Source organism: Dendrobates tinctorius, unplaced genomic scaffold (genome assembly GCF_039654945.1).
Source record: "Dendrobates tinctorius isolate UK_male_01 unplaced genomic scaffold, ASM3965494v1 ptg000272l, whole genome shotgun sequence".
NCBI classification, from domain to species: domain Eukaryota; kingdom Metazoa; phylum Chordata; class Amphibia; order Anura; family Dendrobatidae; genus Dendrobates; species Dendrobates tinctorius.
This window is the reverse complement of record NW_027361939.1, coordinates 9,968,715-9,986,766: the sequence shown is the minus strand read 5'-3', so window position 1 is coordinate 9,986,766 and position 18,052 is coordinate 9,968,715. Positions and strand designations below refer to the sequence as shown.

At 45.8% G+C, this 18,052-nt stretch overlaps 1 protein-coding gene across 2 annotated transcripts in view; it reads left to right on the top strand.

Moving 5' to 3' along the window:
* Window positions 1-18,052, top strand: part of GPAT2 (glycerol-3-phosphate acyltransferase 2, mitochondrial) — a 180,849-nt gene that overhangs the window by 29,137 nt on the left and 133,660 nt on the right. For both annotated transcript variants that reach the window (XM_073559516.1, XM_073559517.1), the window contains exons 2-5: window positions 12,092-12,168; window positions 14,810-14,923; window positions 14,996-15,069; window positions 16,497-16,607. In XM_073559516.1, the coding sequence (XP_073415617.1) occupies window positions 12,124-12,168; window positions 14,810-14,923; window positions 14,996-15,069; window positions 16,497-16,607 (344 nt within the window). In that variant the 5' untranslated portion in view covers window positions 12,092-12,123. The remainder of the gene's footprint in view (window positions 1-12,091; window positions 12,169-14,809; window positions 14,924-14,995; window positions 15,070-16,496; window positions 16,608-18,052) is intronic.

Below are 18,052 nucleotides of genomic sequence, written 5' to 3'. Positions count from 1 at the left end.
TTTTTCCCCTTATGTGCTCTGTTACAGGCCAAAAAGTTGTCAAAATCTAAACGCAAACAATGTGCTTTGTGCAAAGTACCTCTACCTGACAATTATAGTAAAAAGCTTTGTCAATCCTGTATCTGTCAGTCTTTGTAACAAGAAGTTCCCCTTCAGGCATCAGACCTAAGGGCTGTATTCTGGGAGGAAATTAACAGCTCTCTTAGAAGGAGGAATTATGGATCAGTTAACATTGATGTAGTAAGCTCAGCATCTAGTCCGTCTATCGGGGGGAGCAACAATCTGGTTATGCGGAATCCTCTTCATCATCATCCTCTGACGAAGAGGGTAGGCCGTGTTTCCTGTGGAGAATATGGACATGTAAGTTAGGTCAGTACGAGCCACCATGAGGGTCACTATAATAAGGGACCCAAATCCGTGCAGGACCAGATGTTTGCGGGCTTGTCATAGGAGTCGTAAGCCGTTTCCAGTAAACTCAGTCAAAAACCTCATTATGTGAGAATGGGATAAGCAGGATAAGGAATTCTTACCCTACGTGGCAAAATGGAGTTACCCTTTCGATGATATTGTACTAGCAAAATGGCTAACAATTCCTAAGATGGATTCGGTGGTAGCCTCCACATCTAGAGGATCCGTACTACCCCTAGAAGATGGGGGGCCTGCTGAAAGATCCATCTGACAGGAAGTCAGATATACTACTTAAACGAGTTTGGGAGTCATCAGCTGGAGCCTTTAAGCCCGCAATCGCACGTACCTGCACCTCTAGGTCCATGATATTGTGGTTAGATCAGCTGGAGGAACAACTGCGTTCAAAAGTGACTAGAGAGAGACTGTTGGACTCCCGCTCACAGATTTGTGGGGGAGCAGCTTACTTAGCGGATGCTTCTGTGGATTCTCTAAGGCTGGCAGCTAGATCTGCGGGCATGTCAAACGCAGCCCGTCGAGCACTCTGGCTGAAGAATTGAAAAGGAGATGCTCATGCTAGAGAAAATTATGTGCCATTCCATGCTGTTGTGAGTACCTGTTTGGGCCCGTGCTGGATGACATTCTCACTAAAGCGGAGGATAGGATAAAGGGTTTCCCTAAATTATTTACCCTTTTTTGCTTTTAAGAACACCTTCATGAAACGATCATCCTTCCGGAGAAAGTATACAGAGAGAGACTGGGAGACAGCAGAGCAGAAGAGAGGTGCTTACTTCAGTGGGTCCTCAGGATCCAAGAGGAGACGCAACTATTGCTAGGTCTGCGGGGCCCTTAGAAACCCGATGTTTACCCTAGATACCAGCGTGCACTGCAGGCAGGGCGGAAGGTGGAGGCAGAGCGGCGCACAGACAGACCGACTTAGCTCTGCTATCTGCTACTCTGGTCTGACAGACTGGAGTAGCAGATAGCAGAGCTACTCTGGTCTGTGCGCCGCTCTGCCTCCACCTCCCGCCCTACCTGCAGTGCACGCTGGTATCTAGGGTAAACATCGGGTTTCTAAGGGCCCCGCAGCCCTTAGAAACCCAATGTTTACATTGGTAACCAGCGTGCAGCATCGCTCATCGCTGGCTTCCGCTGCCACACGCAGCAATGTGCGCTGGCCAGCGAGAGACCAGAGATGAAAAAATGGCCCAGGACGATCCAGCACGATCAGCGATACCCGGCAGGGGGGCCGATCGCTGCTGGATGTCACACACAGCGACCTCGCTGGAGAGATCGCTGATGTATCACAAAATCACAAAATCAGCGATCTCGCCAGCGAGATCGCTGTGTGTAACGGGCCCTTAAAAGATGCCTACTACCATCTGCCTATTCACCACACCCATCAACAATACCTCAGAGTGGCGGTGCAGATGGGCGACCAGGTTAGACATTTCCAATTTGCCTCTGTTTTTTAATCTTTCCATGGCACCGAGGGTATTCTCTAAAGTCATTGTTGAAGTCATGGCCCATCTGAGACAAAAAGGATACTCTTGTTATACCATATCTAGATGATTTCCTAATAGTTGGGGTGTCAGTTTCTCAGTGTAAGGCCCGATTGAGACATACAATATCATCACTACAGGATCTCGGATGGTTAGTAAATTTGAAGAAGTCACAACTTGTCCCCGCAACTCGTCAAAGATTCCTTGGTATACTCCTGGACTCAGAAGCACCACAATGTTTCCTGCCCGAGGAAAAGAAATTGGACATTATACGCAATGTCAAAAGAGTAAGGCCAGGTTCACATAGCGTTAACCAGCCCTATTAACGCATAGTGTTGACGGGCTGCGTTAACGCTATAGCATAACGCGATATGCGTTATGCTATACCGCTAGCGCTGATGATTTAACATCGCTATCGGTGACGGAGCCTCAGACGCTGCAGGCCGCGTCTGAGGCTCCGTCAGTGCTCAACGGCACATCGCAAAGCGTGCTGCTTTACGGCATACGTCGCTATGCGCCACATAATGGTGGTGTATGGCAGCGTTAACGGGCTGCCATAGTGCAGTGAGAACCCGGCCTAAGGGACAATCCAGTTCTAAGATTAAGAGAAGCTAAGTCCCTGCTGGACTCCCTTATGTATGCCAGGAGTACAGTGGGCTTGTTACCACGGCTGGACGGGTGAGGATAATCTCCAGGAGTGGACCCTCTGGATCGTATCACTGAGGGGCCCCGGGCGAGCTGCCAGGTGGAGCCGACCCCTATACAGGGATCGTTAGGAGCAGGCCCAGGGGGTCGGGTACCACGATAGCCAGTACCGAGAGCGGTGGCTCAGAATGGACTGGAGTAGGAGAACGAGACTGTAGGAGATAGGACCAGAGTGGGGTTGCGGGACTGGAGTATAGACAGCAGGACGGAGCAGGATAACTGGAGACAGGACCGGAGTAGGACTGCAGGGCTGGAGCTTAGATAGCAGGACGGAGCAGGAACACGGGAGGCAGGACTGGAGTAGGACTTCATTGCTGGAGCATACAGTCATGGCCAAAAGTTTAGAGAATGACACAAATATTAATTTTTACAAAGTCTACTGCTTCATTTTTTCTAATGGCAATTTGCATTTACTCCAGAATGTTACTGTATAAAGAGTGATCAGCTTAACAGCAATTACTTGCAAAGTCAATATTTGCCTAGAAAATTAACTTTATCCCCCAAAACACATATCAACATCATTGCAGCCATGCCTTAAAAGGACCAGCTAACATCGTTTCAGTGATTGCTCCATTAACACAGGTGTGGGTGTTGATGAGGACAGGGCTGGAGATCAATCTATCATGATTAAGTAAGAATGACACCGCTGGACACTTTAAAAGGAGGCTTGTGCTTGGCATCATTGTTTCTCTTCTGTTAACCATGGTTATCTCTAAAGAAACACGTGCAGTCATCATTGCACTGCACAAAAATGGCCTAACAGGGAAGAGTATCGCAACTAGAAAGATTGCACCTCAGTCAACAATCTATCGCATCATCAAGAACTTCAAGGAGAGAGGTTCCTTGTTGCCAAAAAGGCTCCAGGGCGCCCAAGAAAGACCAGCAAGCGCCAGGACCGTCTCTTAAAAGTGTTTCAGCTGCGGGATCGGGCTACCAGCAGTGCAGAGCTTGATCAGGAATGGCAGCAGGCAGGTGTGAGTGCATCTGCACACACTGTGAGGCGGAGACTCTTGGAGCAAGGCCTGGTCTCAAGGAGGGCAGCAAAGAAGCCACTTCTCTCCAGAAAAAACATCATGGACAGACTGATATTCTGCAAGGGGTACAGGGAGTGGACTGCTGAGGACTGGGGTAAAGTCATTTTCTCTGATGAATCCCCTTTTCGATTGTTTGGGACATCTGGCAAACGGCTTATTCGGAGAAGACCAGGTGAGCGCTACCACCAGTCTTGTCTCATGCCAACTGTCAAGCATCCTGAAACCATTCATGTGTGGGGTTGCTTCTCAGCCAAGGGAATGGGCTCTCTCTCAGTCTTGCCTAAAAACACAGCCATGAATAAAGAATGGTACCAGAATGTCCTCCAAGAGCAACTTCTCCCAACCGTCCAAGAGCAGTTTGGTGATCAACAATGCCTTTTTCAACATGATGGAGCACCTTGCCATAAAGCAAAGGTGATAACTAAATGGCTCATGGAACAAAACATAGAGATTTTGGGACCATGGCCTGGAAACTCCCCAGATCTTAATCCCATTGAGAACTTGTGGTCAATCATCAAGAGACGGGTGGACAAACAAAAACCTTCAAATTCAGACAAAATAAAAGCATTGATTTTGCAAGAATGGACTGCTATCAGTCAGTATTTGATCCAGAAGTTGATTGAGAGCATGCCAGGGAGAATTGCTGAGGCCCTGAAGAAGAAGGGTCAACACTGCAAATATTGACTTGCTGCATTAACTCATTCTAACTGTTAATATAACCTTTTGTTACTCATAATATGATTGCAATTATATTTCTGTATGTGATAAAAACATCTGACAAACACACATAAAAACCAGAGGGCAGCAGATCATGTGAAAATATAATATTTGTGTCATTCTCTAAACTTTTGGCCATGACTGTAGATAGCAGGAACACGGGAGTACAGGACTGTGAGACTGCGGCAGGAACCACGGAGTACAGGACTGAGAGTCTGCGGCAGGAACACGAGGAAGCAGGACCTAGTGTGCTAGCAAACACAACGATCAGGCACCTCCCTCAAAGGAGGACGGCCTGATATGCCCCTGTCGGAACTGCCATTGGTCCGGTGGTGCTTCCAGGTCAGGGCATTGCCGGAGCATAAGTGACAGGAGGGAGGCATGGCCTATGGCGCATTGCATGCAGAGACTCCATCGGCCACGGACCTGTCAGAAGGGACCGCCGTGGATGTAGGACGGCGGAGGGCTGCGGCGTGGGAGCGGAGGCCGGGTGAGTATACAGTGGCGGCGTGACAGGGCTCAATTCAATACCAGGCCATTATATAGAGAAGTACTCAAAGCAAAAAAAATGACTACATGAGAGAAAAAGGCCGCGGGAGTGCATTGCAGTCGCAGTCATAGCTGTGATTGCAATGCAAAATAAAAGTAAGTATTGGTCTTGGGCAAGCTATTTTCTCAAGGCAGATTTAAGGACAACCTGCTATTGGCTTTTATTTTTGAAACAGAGTACAGGATGGTAGTGGGGCGGTCTGTTTCCTCGCCAGCCGGGTTTTCTATGTGGTCAATGCCCACAGGTAACTTGTAAAAACCCCTGAAGCAGAGGGTTGGGTGTGTCAGCTTTGGTTTTGCAAGCATGCAGAGAATAAGGCTCTTCAGAGCTAACCTGTTATGAGCTCACTTTCTGCTCCACCAGCTGGGAGTTCTCCTTCCGTTCTCCCTCTGGTGGTGACAGGAGGTAGTGAGGTTGGTTTAATTGGTAATGGTCTGCCACCTGACGAGGAGGATAATGATTGGATCTCTGGAGTATCAGACTGGACATAAGACAGCTGACGCCCTATCCAGTTGCTGGTGATTCATTCTGCTTCTCAGGTCTCGTACTTCAGCTCTGCTCCAGTCTTCTCAAGTTAAGTTTGTTTTTGCTAATGTTCACACTTGCTCTTGTTGGTCAACTCAGTTTTTTTGTGGTCAGCCAGCCCAGTTGGGCTGTGCTGAACTTCCACTCTTTTTTTTTAATCAGATCTTTTTTATTAAACATTCAGGAATCAATACAGAAAGAATATGACATCTTATATAGCTAGTAAAAAATTACATTGAGAGCAGATAATATTTAAAGGGTAAAACTCTTCCTGTGTAAGAATAAATAAAAAGAAGAAATCTCAAAACACAGATATTTGCATAAAATTGAGCCTATAAACAACATGGCTCCACAAATAAACAAAAATCAAAATTATACATCAGTGCCTCATTTCAGCGGGAAAACCATCCCCGCCAGCCGCGCCACTCCGCATCATATTTGGCCCCCCCCCGCCCCCCACGGATATCAGGTCCAATCCACCCCAGCCCCCTCCCACCGCGCCACTCAATCTACTTCGCCACAAAGGGCACTAGACTTTATTTTCACCCCCCAAGCATCCCCTCATCGCAAGCACAACAGCAACTGGTCCATCATCGCATCCCGTACCAGTGCACCCGAGGGGAGACCCTGTGACTCCATCCATGGCTGCCAAATTTTGTAAAACTTGCTTATTGCATTTCTCTTTAAATAAGCCCCCCTTTCCAATCTGATGACATTATTTAGTTTATTTTTAAGCTCTGACAATGTTGGTGGCATAGGATCCAACCAATGATATGCAAGTATCTTTCTTGCCTGATACAGGATGCGTGCTATTCCCAGGGCCACTGCAGAGTCCGGGTCAACCCCCTCCTCCCACAAATTCAACAAACATAGACGAGGTGACGGTCGTATTGTAATATGGTATACCTGGGCTATGAGTCCCAGGGTCTGCCTCCAGAAATCCCCAATGTGCCCGCACTCCCACATAACATGCATCAAGTGGGCATCATCCTGCCCACACCTAACACATTGTGTATTGGGCCTAAGTCCCATTCTAAATAATAAGCTGGGTGTTTTATATACCCTGTGAATGAGATATATTTGCGAAAGCCGCTGGCACTCAGAAACCGCCATTTTAGGGACCTGTTCTAGAATATCGGACCACTGGTCCTCCGTCAGGGGGCCAACGTCCCGTTCCCACTTATTCTTAGCAGCAGTCAGTGGATATGTCTCCAGATGGGCAGGCAATAATCTTTTATATAATTCAGAGATGAGTCCCCTAGAAGACTCAGATGTAAGTAGCATATGTAGTGTTTGATTATGTGTCACTATCACCGGATTTGTTCTTCTCTGTTTTTCCAATGCATGTCTTAGCTGTAAGTACTGATAAAAGAAGACGTGCGGAAGGTGAAATTCTGTTCTCAATTGTTCAAAACTCTTAAGAGTATTATTTTGCAAAATTTGTGACACCAGATAAATCCCTTTATCTTCCCATCTTCCGAACCCCACCAGCTTTTTGATCTCTTGCAAATCCGGATTTCGCCACAATGGCCACAATTCCGTAGACCCATTTATCTTCAAAAGAGACTTACCCCTATCCCAGACCTTGAAAATCATAGCCAACGTGGGGTATCGTGCCCCATTTATCTGCCGTCTTCCCACCTCCAACCGGCACCCTGGATATTTCCATACCAATCCTTCCCTCACAATATCACCACCATTGTCACACGCCCCGTCTCTACCCCAACCCTTAAGATGTTGCATCTGGGAGGCTATAAAGTATATGAATGGGTTTGGCACCGCCAATCCTCCCTCCTCCTTCCCTCGCTGCAGTATCTCCAAGCGAATCCTAGCCTGTTTTTTCTTCCAAATTAATTCCCGGAATAATGTATTTATTTTTGCAAAAAAGTCCCTACAGATCCACACTGGAGAATTATGTATCAAATATAATAATTGTGGCATCATTACCATTTTGATTAAGTTAGATCTACCAATATTCGACAACGGCAGGCGACACCAAGTATGTACTTTTGCTCTAAATCGCTGCAACAGGGGCTCCAGATTCAGAGCCCGAAAAATTAACAATTATACCCAGATACTTAAACTTCCGAACTACAGGGACCGGTATCTGCAAATCTGAGAAATCCGCCGGGAGAGGGTCTATAGGCATTAAAGCTGATTTGGACCAATTAATCCGAAGACCAGACCTCAGCCCAAATTCTCGAATGACCTCCTTTGCCGGCAAAATCGAGGAATGTACCTTATCTAAATATAGAAGTAAATCATCCGCGTACAATGATATCTTCAACTCCACAGTTCCACACCTGAATCCCATTATTTCTCTGGACTTCCGAACTGCAACTGCCAATGGCTCCACCGCAGTAGCAAATAGCAAGGGCGAGAGCGGGCACCCCTGTCTAGTACCTCTCCCAAGAGGAAAAGACTCAGAGACCCTGCCATTAGCCCCAACCTTCGCCACCGGCGAGCCATACAACAGCCTCACCCAATTTATAAATCTGTGTCCAAAGCCCATTTTCCGAATTACCACCCACAAAAAACCCCACTCCAGACTATCAAACGCCTTAGCGGCGTCTAAGGACAAAATTGCTCTTCCCCCCAACTTCCCAGAACTATGTTGAATCCCCAAGTATAGTTTCCTAAGGTTCATAGATGTGGCTCTGCCTGGGATAAATCCCGTCTGATCCTTCTGTATAACAGATGAGATAACTCGGGACATCCTATTGGCGAGTACCTTGGCCAATAATTTAACATCTGTTGATAATAGGGAAATCGGGCGATATGAATCCGGAACCTCTGGATCCTTTCCGGGCTTTAATATTAAAACTATCAAAGCTTCCCTCATAGATGGCGGGAGGACCCTCTGCCTTTCAGCCTCTTCAAATACCTTAAGTAGCTTAGGTAGCAGTAAGGGTGCATAGGTTTTGTAAAACTCGCCAGGCAGGCCATCCATTCCTGGAGCCTTTTCATTTTGCATCTGACCAAGCGCCTCCTCCAACTCCTCCAACAGGATGTCCCGATCCAATGAATCCCTATCACTATCAGCCAATGCAGGGAGAGAGAGAGCATCCAGGTACCGCTCAATCTCATTCTCCGTGAGACCGCAATCTGATGTGTATAGTCGCATATAATACCTCCTTATCTCACTCACTATGTCCTCACTGTCCGTCACAAGACCACCCGAGTCCGTTTTTAGCCTATTGATATATGAAGATCCGTCCTGTGCTCTAATGACCGTGGCTAATAAATGTCCTACTCACTCCCCTTCTATAAAATATTTTTGTTTGAGGAAATAACGTTTATTTGCTGCCGCCGACATGAGGTTTTCCCTGAGCGACCCCTGTGCCCCCTCCAAAGCTTTTTTAGTTTCCTCTGTCGGGTTGAGTATCACCGCAGCCTCCGCAACAGACACCTCTTGGATCAGGCCCCGGGTGTAGCGTCTATTTTGGCTTTTCCGTGTGCAGATTTCTCTAATATATAAGCCCCTGACATAGGCTTTCATGGAATCCCAGACTATGTGTGATGATGCAGAGTACTCATTAAGTTGAAAATATTCTAGAATGGCATCATGCAAAGATCCCCCTATAAGCTGGATCCAGAAGGGATTAAGCTTCCAGATAGGTCTAGACAGGGTGAGGGGGTGTCCCCATGAAAGTGTGACATGTAACGGCGAGTGATCAGATACACTTCTAGGCAGGTAGGCCACCCCTCGTACATATGGGGTCATGAGTGTATTCCCAATGGCCAGGTCTATCCGTGACATAGCGTGGTGAGAGCTAGAGTAGCAGGAAAACTGTCTGGCTGTGGGGTTTCGGACACGCCAAAGATCTACCATACCCAGCTCCACTAACGTTCTAGCAAATGAGGTTGAGGCTGCATCTTCTGATATGTTTCCCGAATGCAACTTATCCAAATAGGGATGCAAATATGTATTAAAATCTCCTATTAAAAGAGTCGGCGCAGGGGGAAAGGAACCCAAAATAGACAAGATTCTTTTTACTGGTTCGACTGAATAGGGCGGGGGGATGTACATGGCAACCAAAATAAATTGTATACCGTATAATGTGCAAATCAAACATACAAATCTGCCCCCAGGGTCAACCACTGATTTAGTACATGAGAAGGGGATGGACCTGTGCACCAGCACACTGACACCCCGCGCATGGGTCGAGTACGTGGAATGATATTCATGTGAAACCCATCCCTTCCTTAGCCAATGAATATTATCTTTCACCATGTGGGTCTCAGACATACACAGGATAGCCGGGAGAAATTTCTGCATATTAGTAAATATAGCACATCTCTTATTTGCATCCCCGAGCCCCCTAACATTCCACGCTACAATATTAAGTGATATCGCCATAAGAGCAGACTAAAAAATGAGAAATCGGAGCATACTCCACTCCCGAGGGAGAGAGGCAATCTCCACCACCCCTCGGTACAATGAATTGGGTGACACGGCCGACGCACATCACATCCCGCAGAACAATTAGGGAATACAACAACAAACGAAAAAAACAAAGGAGGGAGAGGGAGCACCGCACACCAGTGCACAGCGCCCCTACCCCCAAACACAAGTGTAACTTGCACATTTCTCTCAAATAGAGAGAATCAGGGCTAGAAAACTCGCCCAGAGTCCATGCAGGGAGAAGGGTCCACAGCTTGTCACTGTAACGAGTGTCCACAGCAATCCGGTCAGCTCCCGCCCTGAATCCGAAATGGAATGAACAGTAGTAAGTATACCAGCATAGCGTCCTAGACAAAAAGGAGTAACAACACCTGGTGGCGAAAAAAGGGAGAACTTCAAGTATTCTTCCTCCTCATGGACCTCTCATTAATATCCAGCCAGGACAGCGCCATTCCCGCCGTATCAAAAAAGTGCGTTTCTCCATTCACATCAATCCGCAGTCTAGCAGGTTACATCATGGAATATGTCACTGCTTCCTCCCTGGAGAGATGATCTTCCACTCTTATTTATCTGTATTTGCCAATTTGCCTTTTTGTCCTTTATTAGATTGGCCTCTTTTTTGCTCTGTCTCAGAATATTTCAGAGTGCTGATATAGTGGGAGAAGTCTAGTGACTTCAGGGTTAATTTTATTATCAGAAGTGTTGGACATTATTTTGGGTAGGGTTTTTTGGCAGATTGCAGACAGTATCTTTCCTTTCCTGTCCTTTCAAGTTAGTTTGGCCCCATCGTTTGCTCAGCCTATTTTTCTGCCTTTGTTTGTGTTTTCATCTTGCTTCACCGTCAATACATGTGGGGGGCTGTCTTTCCTTTGGGGTCTGCTCTGGGGGAGTTAGTTTTCCCTTTTCTTACTTTAGGCTTATTTAGCTCTCCGGTTGTGACGAGGCGTCCAGGACCATCGTAGGCACGCTCCACGACTGCTGCTAGTTGTGTTAAGATCAGGAATCTGCATAGTTACCAACCTCTCTGGTTTTCTGAGGCTTAGCGTGTGTTGCTTTTTTTTCTCCTTGGTGACCCATTCATAACACTAACCTGTGTGACGCAGTACAGAGACAAGTGGAGTCAACAGGCCTGGCATCCCTCAGCATACACGGCGGTGCAGTCGCCCACAGCAACTGGTCCCGGTTACGGACTATCTTGTTTCCCGGCTGTGTTCCGGAGGATATGTATGATGTTTATGTTGTGAGTTTTGGACATTAAACTACGTTTACTTTTAACTTTCCTGGTTCACTGACTGTCTGTCACACTGCACCAACCCCGCTGCACTACATAGGGAACAGTGAAAGATACGCAAATCGGAAGGTGTAAAGCTGCACGAAGACATTCACCATGCCATGGGTGTTCTGAAGTGCTCTCATTGGTATATGGATTAAAAGTGATTTTTTTTTTTCTGTAACTACACCATTAAAATGTGTTACTGGTATGATTTTTATAGGGACTAAATCCAATATATAAATGTTTGAAAATAATCTGTCTCCAGGTTTTTTCTATGTTCGCAGAGCAGCATGATGTAGGGGCAGAGAACCTTATTCCAGTGATGGGCTGCTTGGTGCAGCTTGGATAGAATGTTGAGCTATGTATAACCCCGCCCACATCCCTGATTGGCAAGACCCTGTGTACATTGTCAGAAGCTGACAATTGGGTGGGGGCAGAGCTACACAGATTGGCCTGACTGAGCTGTACATGAGCCCTAGTTCTCTAGTGATAATCTCCTGCTCATAAAACTGATTGCATTGAAATTACAACACACAGCCTAATAAGTGACACATTGCTGGAACCAGGTTGTCTGCCTCACTTCAGAATGAGTAGTAAAAAACTGCTGACAGATTCCCTTTAAGTAACCGATTTTGCAATTTGCGGGTGACAGACTCTCTGTAAATTCTACTTATTTCATTTATTGACTGCAAACAGCAGAACGTTTGTAAATTCTGTTAATGATCCTAATGTGTAATGGAGGGTTGAGTAATTTTAATTGCCATTGTATATTGTGGATTTGCATTTCTCAGTCAAAGAGAGCTAACAATTGGAAAACAAAATATTTATAATTAAGATTTTTGATTTTTCTTTATGCCATTATCTAAATTTTAAAGTTTAAACCTGTATCTACCCTAAAATACTGTCATCATTTAATTGGATTTACATTATAGATCTTATATCTTCTGCATTTGTGTTTTGTGGTTTTTCTCATAGGATTACTGACTTGAAAAAGTTGTAATCGTAAGATGAGTTCAGACGTGTCGACACATACTGCTAATGAAAAGACCATTGTGAGTGTTTTGTTAAAAATCTGCTCTTTAGACATTGGTACAGATCACTGCCAGATATGTCAGTATACAGTGAAGCCCACCTGATGGCACAGGGGGCACTTAAGTCTTATCTACTCGGCCCAAAAGCCCCTAATACACATTAGACTAACGTTGGATGAATCCTCCTATTTCAACATGTTCAGCAGGCAGTCTTAATTTCTATGGTGGCCCCCAACTCTCCCCACAGATGATGCTAGTGGAGATAAAGATCTGGCATGACCAATATGGAACTGCTGATCCCTTTGTTCTCTAAAATAATTAGCTGCTAGAGGAGTCTGGCAAGGGCACTCACAGAGAACCCAGAGATGTTGGATGGTGCAAACACCCCTGTGTATGGGAGAGACAGCTGCAGGCTGAATAGCTTACTATCGTTCAGCTGACAGCTATCGAAAGTGTATGGGTGGGACTTAAAGAGGACCTGTCATCGCCCCTGATTGATGGGTCAGTTTACAAATATTGATTTTAAGGACTAAATTTACAGGCTTGTCAGAAATAACCTGATTTGCATCATATTTCTAGAGGTTCTTCTCGTCTGTCAGTGGGCCCAGGCTGGCAGATATTTTATTCAGTAGCTTGCTGTGTTGGCAATGATGTAGCCTGTCAGATAATGTCATTTTAGGAGCTCCCCTCCCCTACCTTCACATTTTCTCCCACAATGGAGTTGTGCGCTATAGGAAAACATTGTTATTCTGCCACAAGTAACTTAAATTGGTTGTCCAGTCCAAATCGATAAGTCTGCAGTCACTCTGTGTGACTGCAGACTTACGAATCTCCCCAGCGTACGCACTGTGCACTGCGAGGACAAGCCGGTTTCTAAGCCGTGACCGAAGGGTATGTATCCCTCATCCTCCAGTACACCCTCCCTTAACTTCCCTGCGAGTGGTAGTTGTGTTTTGCCCTCCGGACTCTTCCCATCAGTTCCTGGATCATTTTGCCACCTGGCTTCCAAACTTTCTATACTGTGACATCCCCACACTCATCATGGGGGACTTTAACATCCCCATTGGTGATCCACTTTCCTTATCTTCCGTTCATCTTTTATCGCTAACTTCCTCCTTCGGCCTTTCACAGCTTACTAATTCTCGTACACATGAAGACAAGAATACGCCGGACCTGATCTTCTCCCGTCTCTGCTCAGTGTATGACCTTACTAACTCCCCTCTTTCGCGCTCTGACCACAGCCTGCTTTCATTCTTTGTCAAGAACTGTCATCCTGCTCAGGATATCCCCACTTTATACATTTATAGAAATATACATACCATTAAAGGGAACCTGTCACCCTCCTAGGCCGTTTTTAAGTAAAAGAGCCACCTTCAGCAGCATTAAGGCTGCATTCTCTGAAGGTGGCTCCTCTGTTTCTGATCCCTAGTAACACAGAAATATTGACTTTTATAATTGCTCCCCATACCTGTATTGAGTCCCATAGGTATGGTGTCTCCCCCTGTATCAGCCGCCTCCCAGCTGTCCATCTTCCCACTCTTGCGTCTGTGCGCTCCTCCTCCTGTGTTGATGGTGTAACATGCGGCGGGTGCCTGCGCTGTGCCAACAGTTCTCGGGCATGTGCATTGCACGCTGCCCTGGAACTGACATTAGGCTATCGCGCCTGCGTGTTGCGGAGGCCTCAGAACCTGCCCTGCAGTGTGATATGATGTATTGACTTCGGGGCTGGGGCCTCTGCAACACGCAGGCGCGATAGCCTGATGTCAGTTCCCGGGCCAAAGATTTCATCCATTATAAGTTTATGATTAAAACATACAACTCTGCCCTTAACCTTTCCAAGCAAGCCTATTCTAAAGGTGGTTTTACACTTACCGTATTTTTGCGGGCCGATTTTGCGGCCCCAATAGCTTTCCATGGAGCCTCAAAATCGGCCCGCAAAAATTCAATGGTGCGCCGTGTCCAGTATGGCCGTGAGGGTCGTTTATACGGCCGTGAAAAAATATCGAGCTTGCTCGATATTTTTCACGGCGTACAGACACGGCGCCCATTTAACTGAATGAGGCTGCAAAAACAAGCCTGATGTTTTGCCGTGCGCCGTCACTTCCGGTTTTGCGGAATGCTGTTTTATTTTTCTCCAGTACTATTTCCATAGCATTGGGGAAAAAAACCCGACGCTCCGCAATAACGGACTGCAAAAAATGCGGTAAGTGTAAAACCACCCTAACACCCATGTCAACGCACTACAATCCTAAATGACTCTGACATTTTTCACTCTCCCCAATCTAAGAGGAGAATGAAAAAATTAAATCCCCCAGTGCACAGTACGTACACTGGGGTGATTCAAGAGTCTGCAGTGATACATAGGACTGCAGACTTATCGCTTTGGACTGGACAACCTCTTTAATGGGGCTTTTCAGGCATACTATGTTTATGACCTATCCGAACAGCTTGGCTCCATTCACTGTTCTCAGGTACTAAGCTCCTATTGAAGTGAGTAAGAGCTGAGCTGCTGTACCCAGGAACAATCACTGCACAGTGTACAAAAGCAAATTAGTGGGGGTGCCGTGTGCTGGATCACCACCAAACTGTTATTGATGACCTGTCCTAAGGATGAACCATCAAGCCTGGAAACATCTTTATCCTTCTTTCCAATTCCTTTTAGAGTCAAATCTGTCCCTTTGGATTTGGGCTGAAGATAGAAACAATACACCCTTTTCAAGGGCAGTATCGGCCATTTGTAGGGCAACCATGTCAGTCCTGTAATCCAAAAAGTATGGTAAGTGCTCAGACTTCTGAACTTTTCTTTATTTTAAACAATTTACAACGTCGGCTTTACTTTTCCTTACAGGAGACCTTCTTCTATAAGAGACACACACAGATGGGATTTTGTAATGCCATCAGTATAACGGAGGAGGACAGCCGGTGCAGTATATGCTAATGCTTAAGTTTGATTTATCATATGCATGAAGAATTGTTTATGGCTTTCCAGGTTTTAGCATCGATGGCCTATCCTAAGCATAGGTCTTACGTATAGGAATATTGGGGACTATCAGAACAGTAAAGGACCGCAGTATTCGCTTGTGAACCCCAATCTCTTCTTTGTAATTCCCACCACAGTGCTGTTTATTTCCATGTGTCAGGTTTTATGAGGACACTCAAGTCCTTTTGTCTAAACTCATACAAATCCTTAATGGGATTGACCGTTACTCAGACAATCCCTTGTCAATCACTGTTTTCCGCAAGTAAAATAATAAACTGTACTCACTTCGGCGCCGTTCCTCTCCCGAGGTTCACTTGACATTAGCTGCAGGCCTTGCGTGACATAAAAATCAGCGGCCACTTCACTTTACCCACCTTCAAACAAATCGGACATCCAGAGAAAAGTGAGAGGGTAGCCGCAGCTCACTTCCTACAGATGTGGGTTATGGTGCGAAGAAGGGGAGAGTTCAGTAGCGGCTCATTGGCTGCAGGGATGGCGTGACACAATATTGTCATGTGATCCCCTGGTGAGCCAGTGCCGATGCCGCTGGCACCACAGGTGAGTATACATGTTGTTGTTTTACTAGGGGGAAACAGGATTTGAGAAGGGGTTATCTGAGTAGTGGACAGCATCTTTGAGGATGTATAGGAATTGGCCAAGCTTAGAAACTAAGGGCCTGATTCATGATGGAGTTTTCGCCAGATTTTTTTACAAAACACCTTAAAATGTTGCAACATTTTGTATATCATTTCCTGCCAGCTCTGCCAATGTGAGTGGAGGCAGGACATGGGCATGTGGGACGTTGACACAATCACCAAAAGTTGTGGCGTAACTTACATCAGAAATGTTACTCCAGTCCCTAACTATGTGACATTTGTGGCAGAGAAGCCCACCGATTGTTGAATGTGCCTATTTAATAAGTGGTGTGCACCTCTTGCGCGCTTATCATAAGACTGGTGAGCTCAACTCCAGTCTTACTGAATCTGGCCCAGAGAATTTGCCTTTGGTGTCCAGAGGTGGGGGAAAAAGTTTCTTTTTTTCTACTTTTTCTATCCTGGCCAACCTTTCTGGATGTGTTCCACCCATAAATTGTGTCCTCCTGAGTGTATTGTACTCCGGTCATATTAGTACTGTAGAGTGTCTGAGTTACAGGAGCTGAGAAGCTATTTCTTCATTTTAATTTAGCGGGAAGTTCAGCTGAGCCATAATTTTAGCATATGCATATGGTGGGCCTTCTGTCATTCAGTGACCGGCATGAGGATCCATTGCTATGCAGATAAATATAATTTAGGTTCTCTGTTAGGACACTTCTAACAATCACCTGCATCAAGTACTGCTATTTTTTCTTTAATTCTTTGGTAATGTGTAGGTATCGTGGTTGGTTAGTCAGAAGATTATGCCATTTAGTCTTTATATGGGAGAGGTCGGCAGATCAAGATTTCTCTTCAGAATGGTCAGAGAAGATTTGGAAACATCCCAGGTAATCTCATTAAAATGTCTTTGCCTTTTGAGAGTTAAGCCCCCGTTACACACTGCGATATCGCTAGCAATATCGCTGTAAAGTCACCGATTTTGTGACTTTGCAGCGATATTGCTAGTGATATCGCTGCATGTGATACTTACCTCCGACCGGCTCCCCCGCTGGTTATCGCTGATCGCGCGAGAAGCTCCTGGATCATTTCTCGTCGGCCGCTTCCTGCTGCGCCGACGAGCGACGCGTGGAGCCCGGCGGGAGGACGTCAGCATCGCCGCGTCTGACAGGTAAGTAGTGACCCCCGACCCCAGAGATGTCGCTGGTGAGATCTGCCTGAGTGGCAGCTCACTAGCGACCACCTAGCGATGCACCAGCGATCCTGACCACGTCATATCGCTAGTCGGGATCGCTGGTGCATCGCTAGGTGTAACGGTACCCTTACTTCTGAACAAAGAAGAATGGTTGATTTGCAACCATTGGTACCCCACTATTGCCTCATTTGGGGGTGGGGGTTCGATTGAAGTCGATGTATGCTTTCCACAACTCAGCCATTTAAATGCTGCTGTTTGTGATTGACAACAGCATATAAATGGTTAAATAGCAGAGATTGTTTCAATCTACAATCGCTGTTGCAGACGCCAGTTATGTAGCCATGGCTGAAAGTATTGGCACCCTTTAAATTGTTGCTGAAAATTAAGTATTTCTCCCAGAAAATTATTGCAGTTACACATGTTTATTTCCTTTTGTGTGTATTGAAACAACAGAAAAAAAAGGAAAAAAAAAGGCAAATTGGACATAATTTCCTGCAAAACCCTTCAAATGGGTTGGACAAAATTGTTGGCACCTTTCCAAAATTGTGGGTAGACAACTTTGATTCAAACATCTGATGCTTGTTCAAATTTGCCTATGGCAAGTAACAGGTGTGGGCAACATGAAAATCATACCTGAAACCTTTTAAAAAGGGGAGAAGTTGTCTCAATCATTCTATTGTGTGTCTGTGTGTTCCACAATAAGCATGGAGAACAGAAAGGGGAGAATACAACTCTCTGAGGACTTGAGAACCAAAATTGTTGAACAATATCAACAATCTCAAGGTTGCAAGTCCATCTCCAAAGATCTTGATGTTCTTTTGTCTATGGTGAGCAAAATAATCAAAAAATTTACAACCAATGGCACTGTAGCTAATCACACTGGACGTGGATGGCAGAGAAAAATTGCTGAAAAGTTGCAACTCAGGATAGTCTGGATAGTGGATAAGCAGCCCCAATCAAGTTCCAAAGAAATTCAAGCTGTCCTGCAGGCTCAGGGTGCATCAGTGTCATCGCGAACTAACCATTGACATTTGACTGAAATGAAGCGCTATTGCAGGAAACCCAGGAGGACTCCACTGCTGACACAGAGTCATTAAAAATCTAGACTGCAGTTTGAAAAAATGTACCGTATTTTTCGCT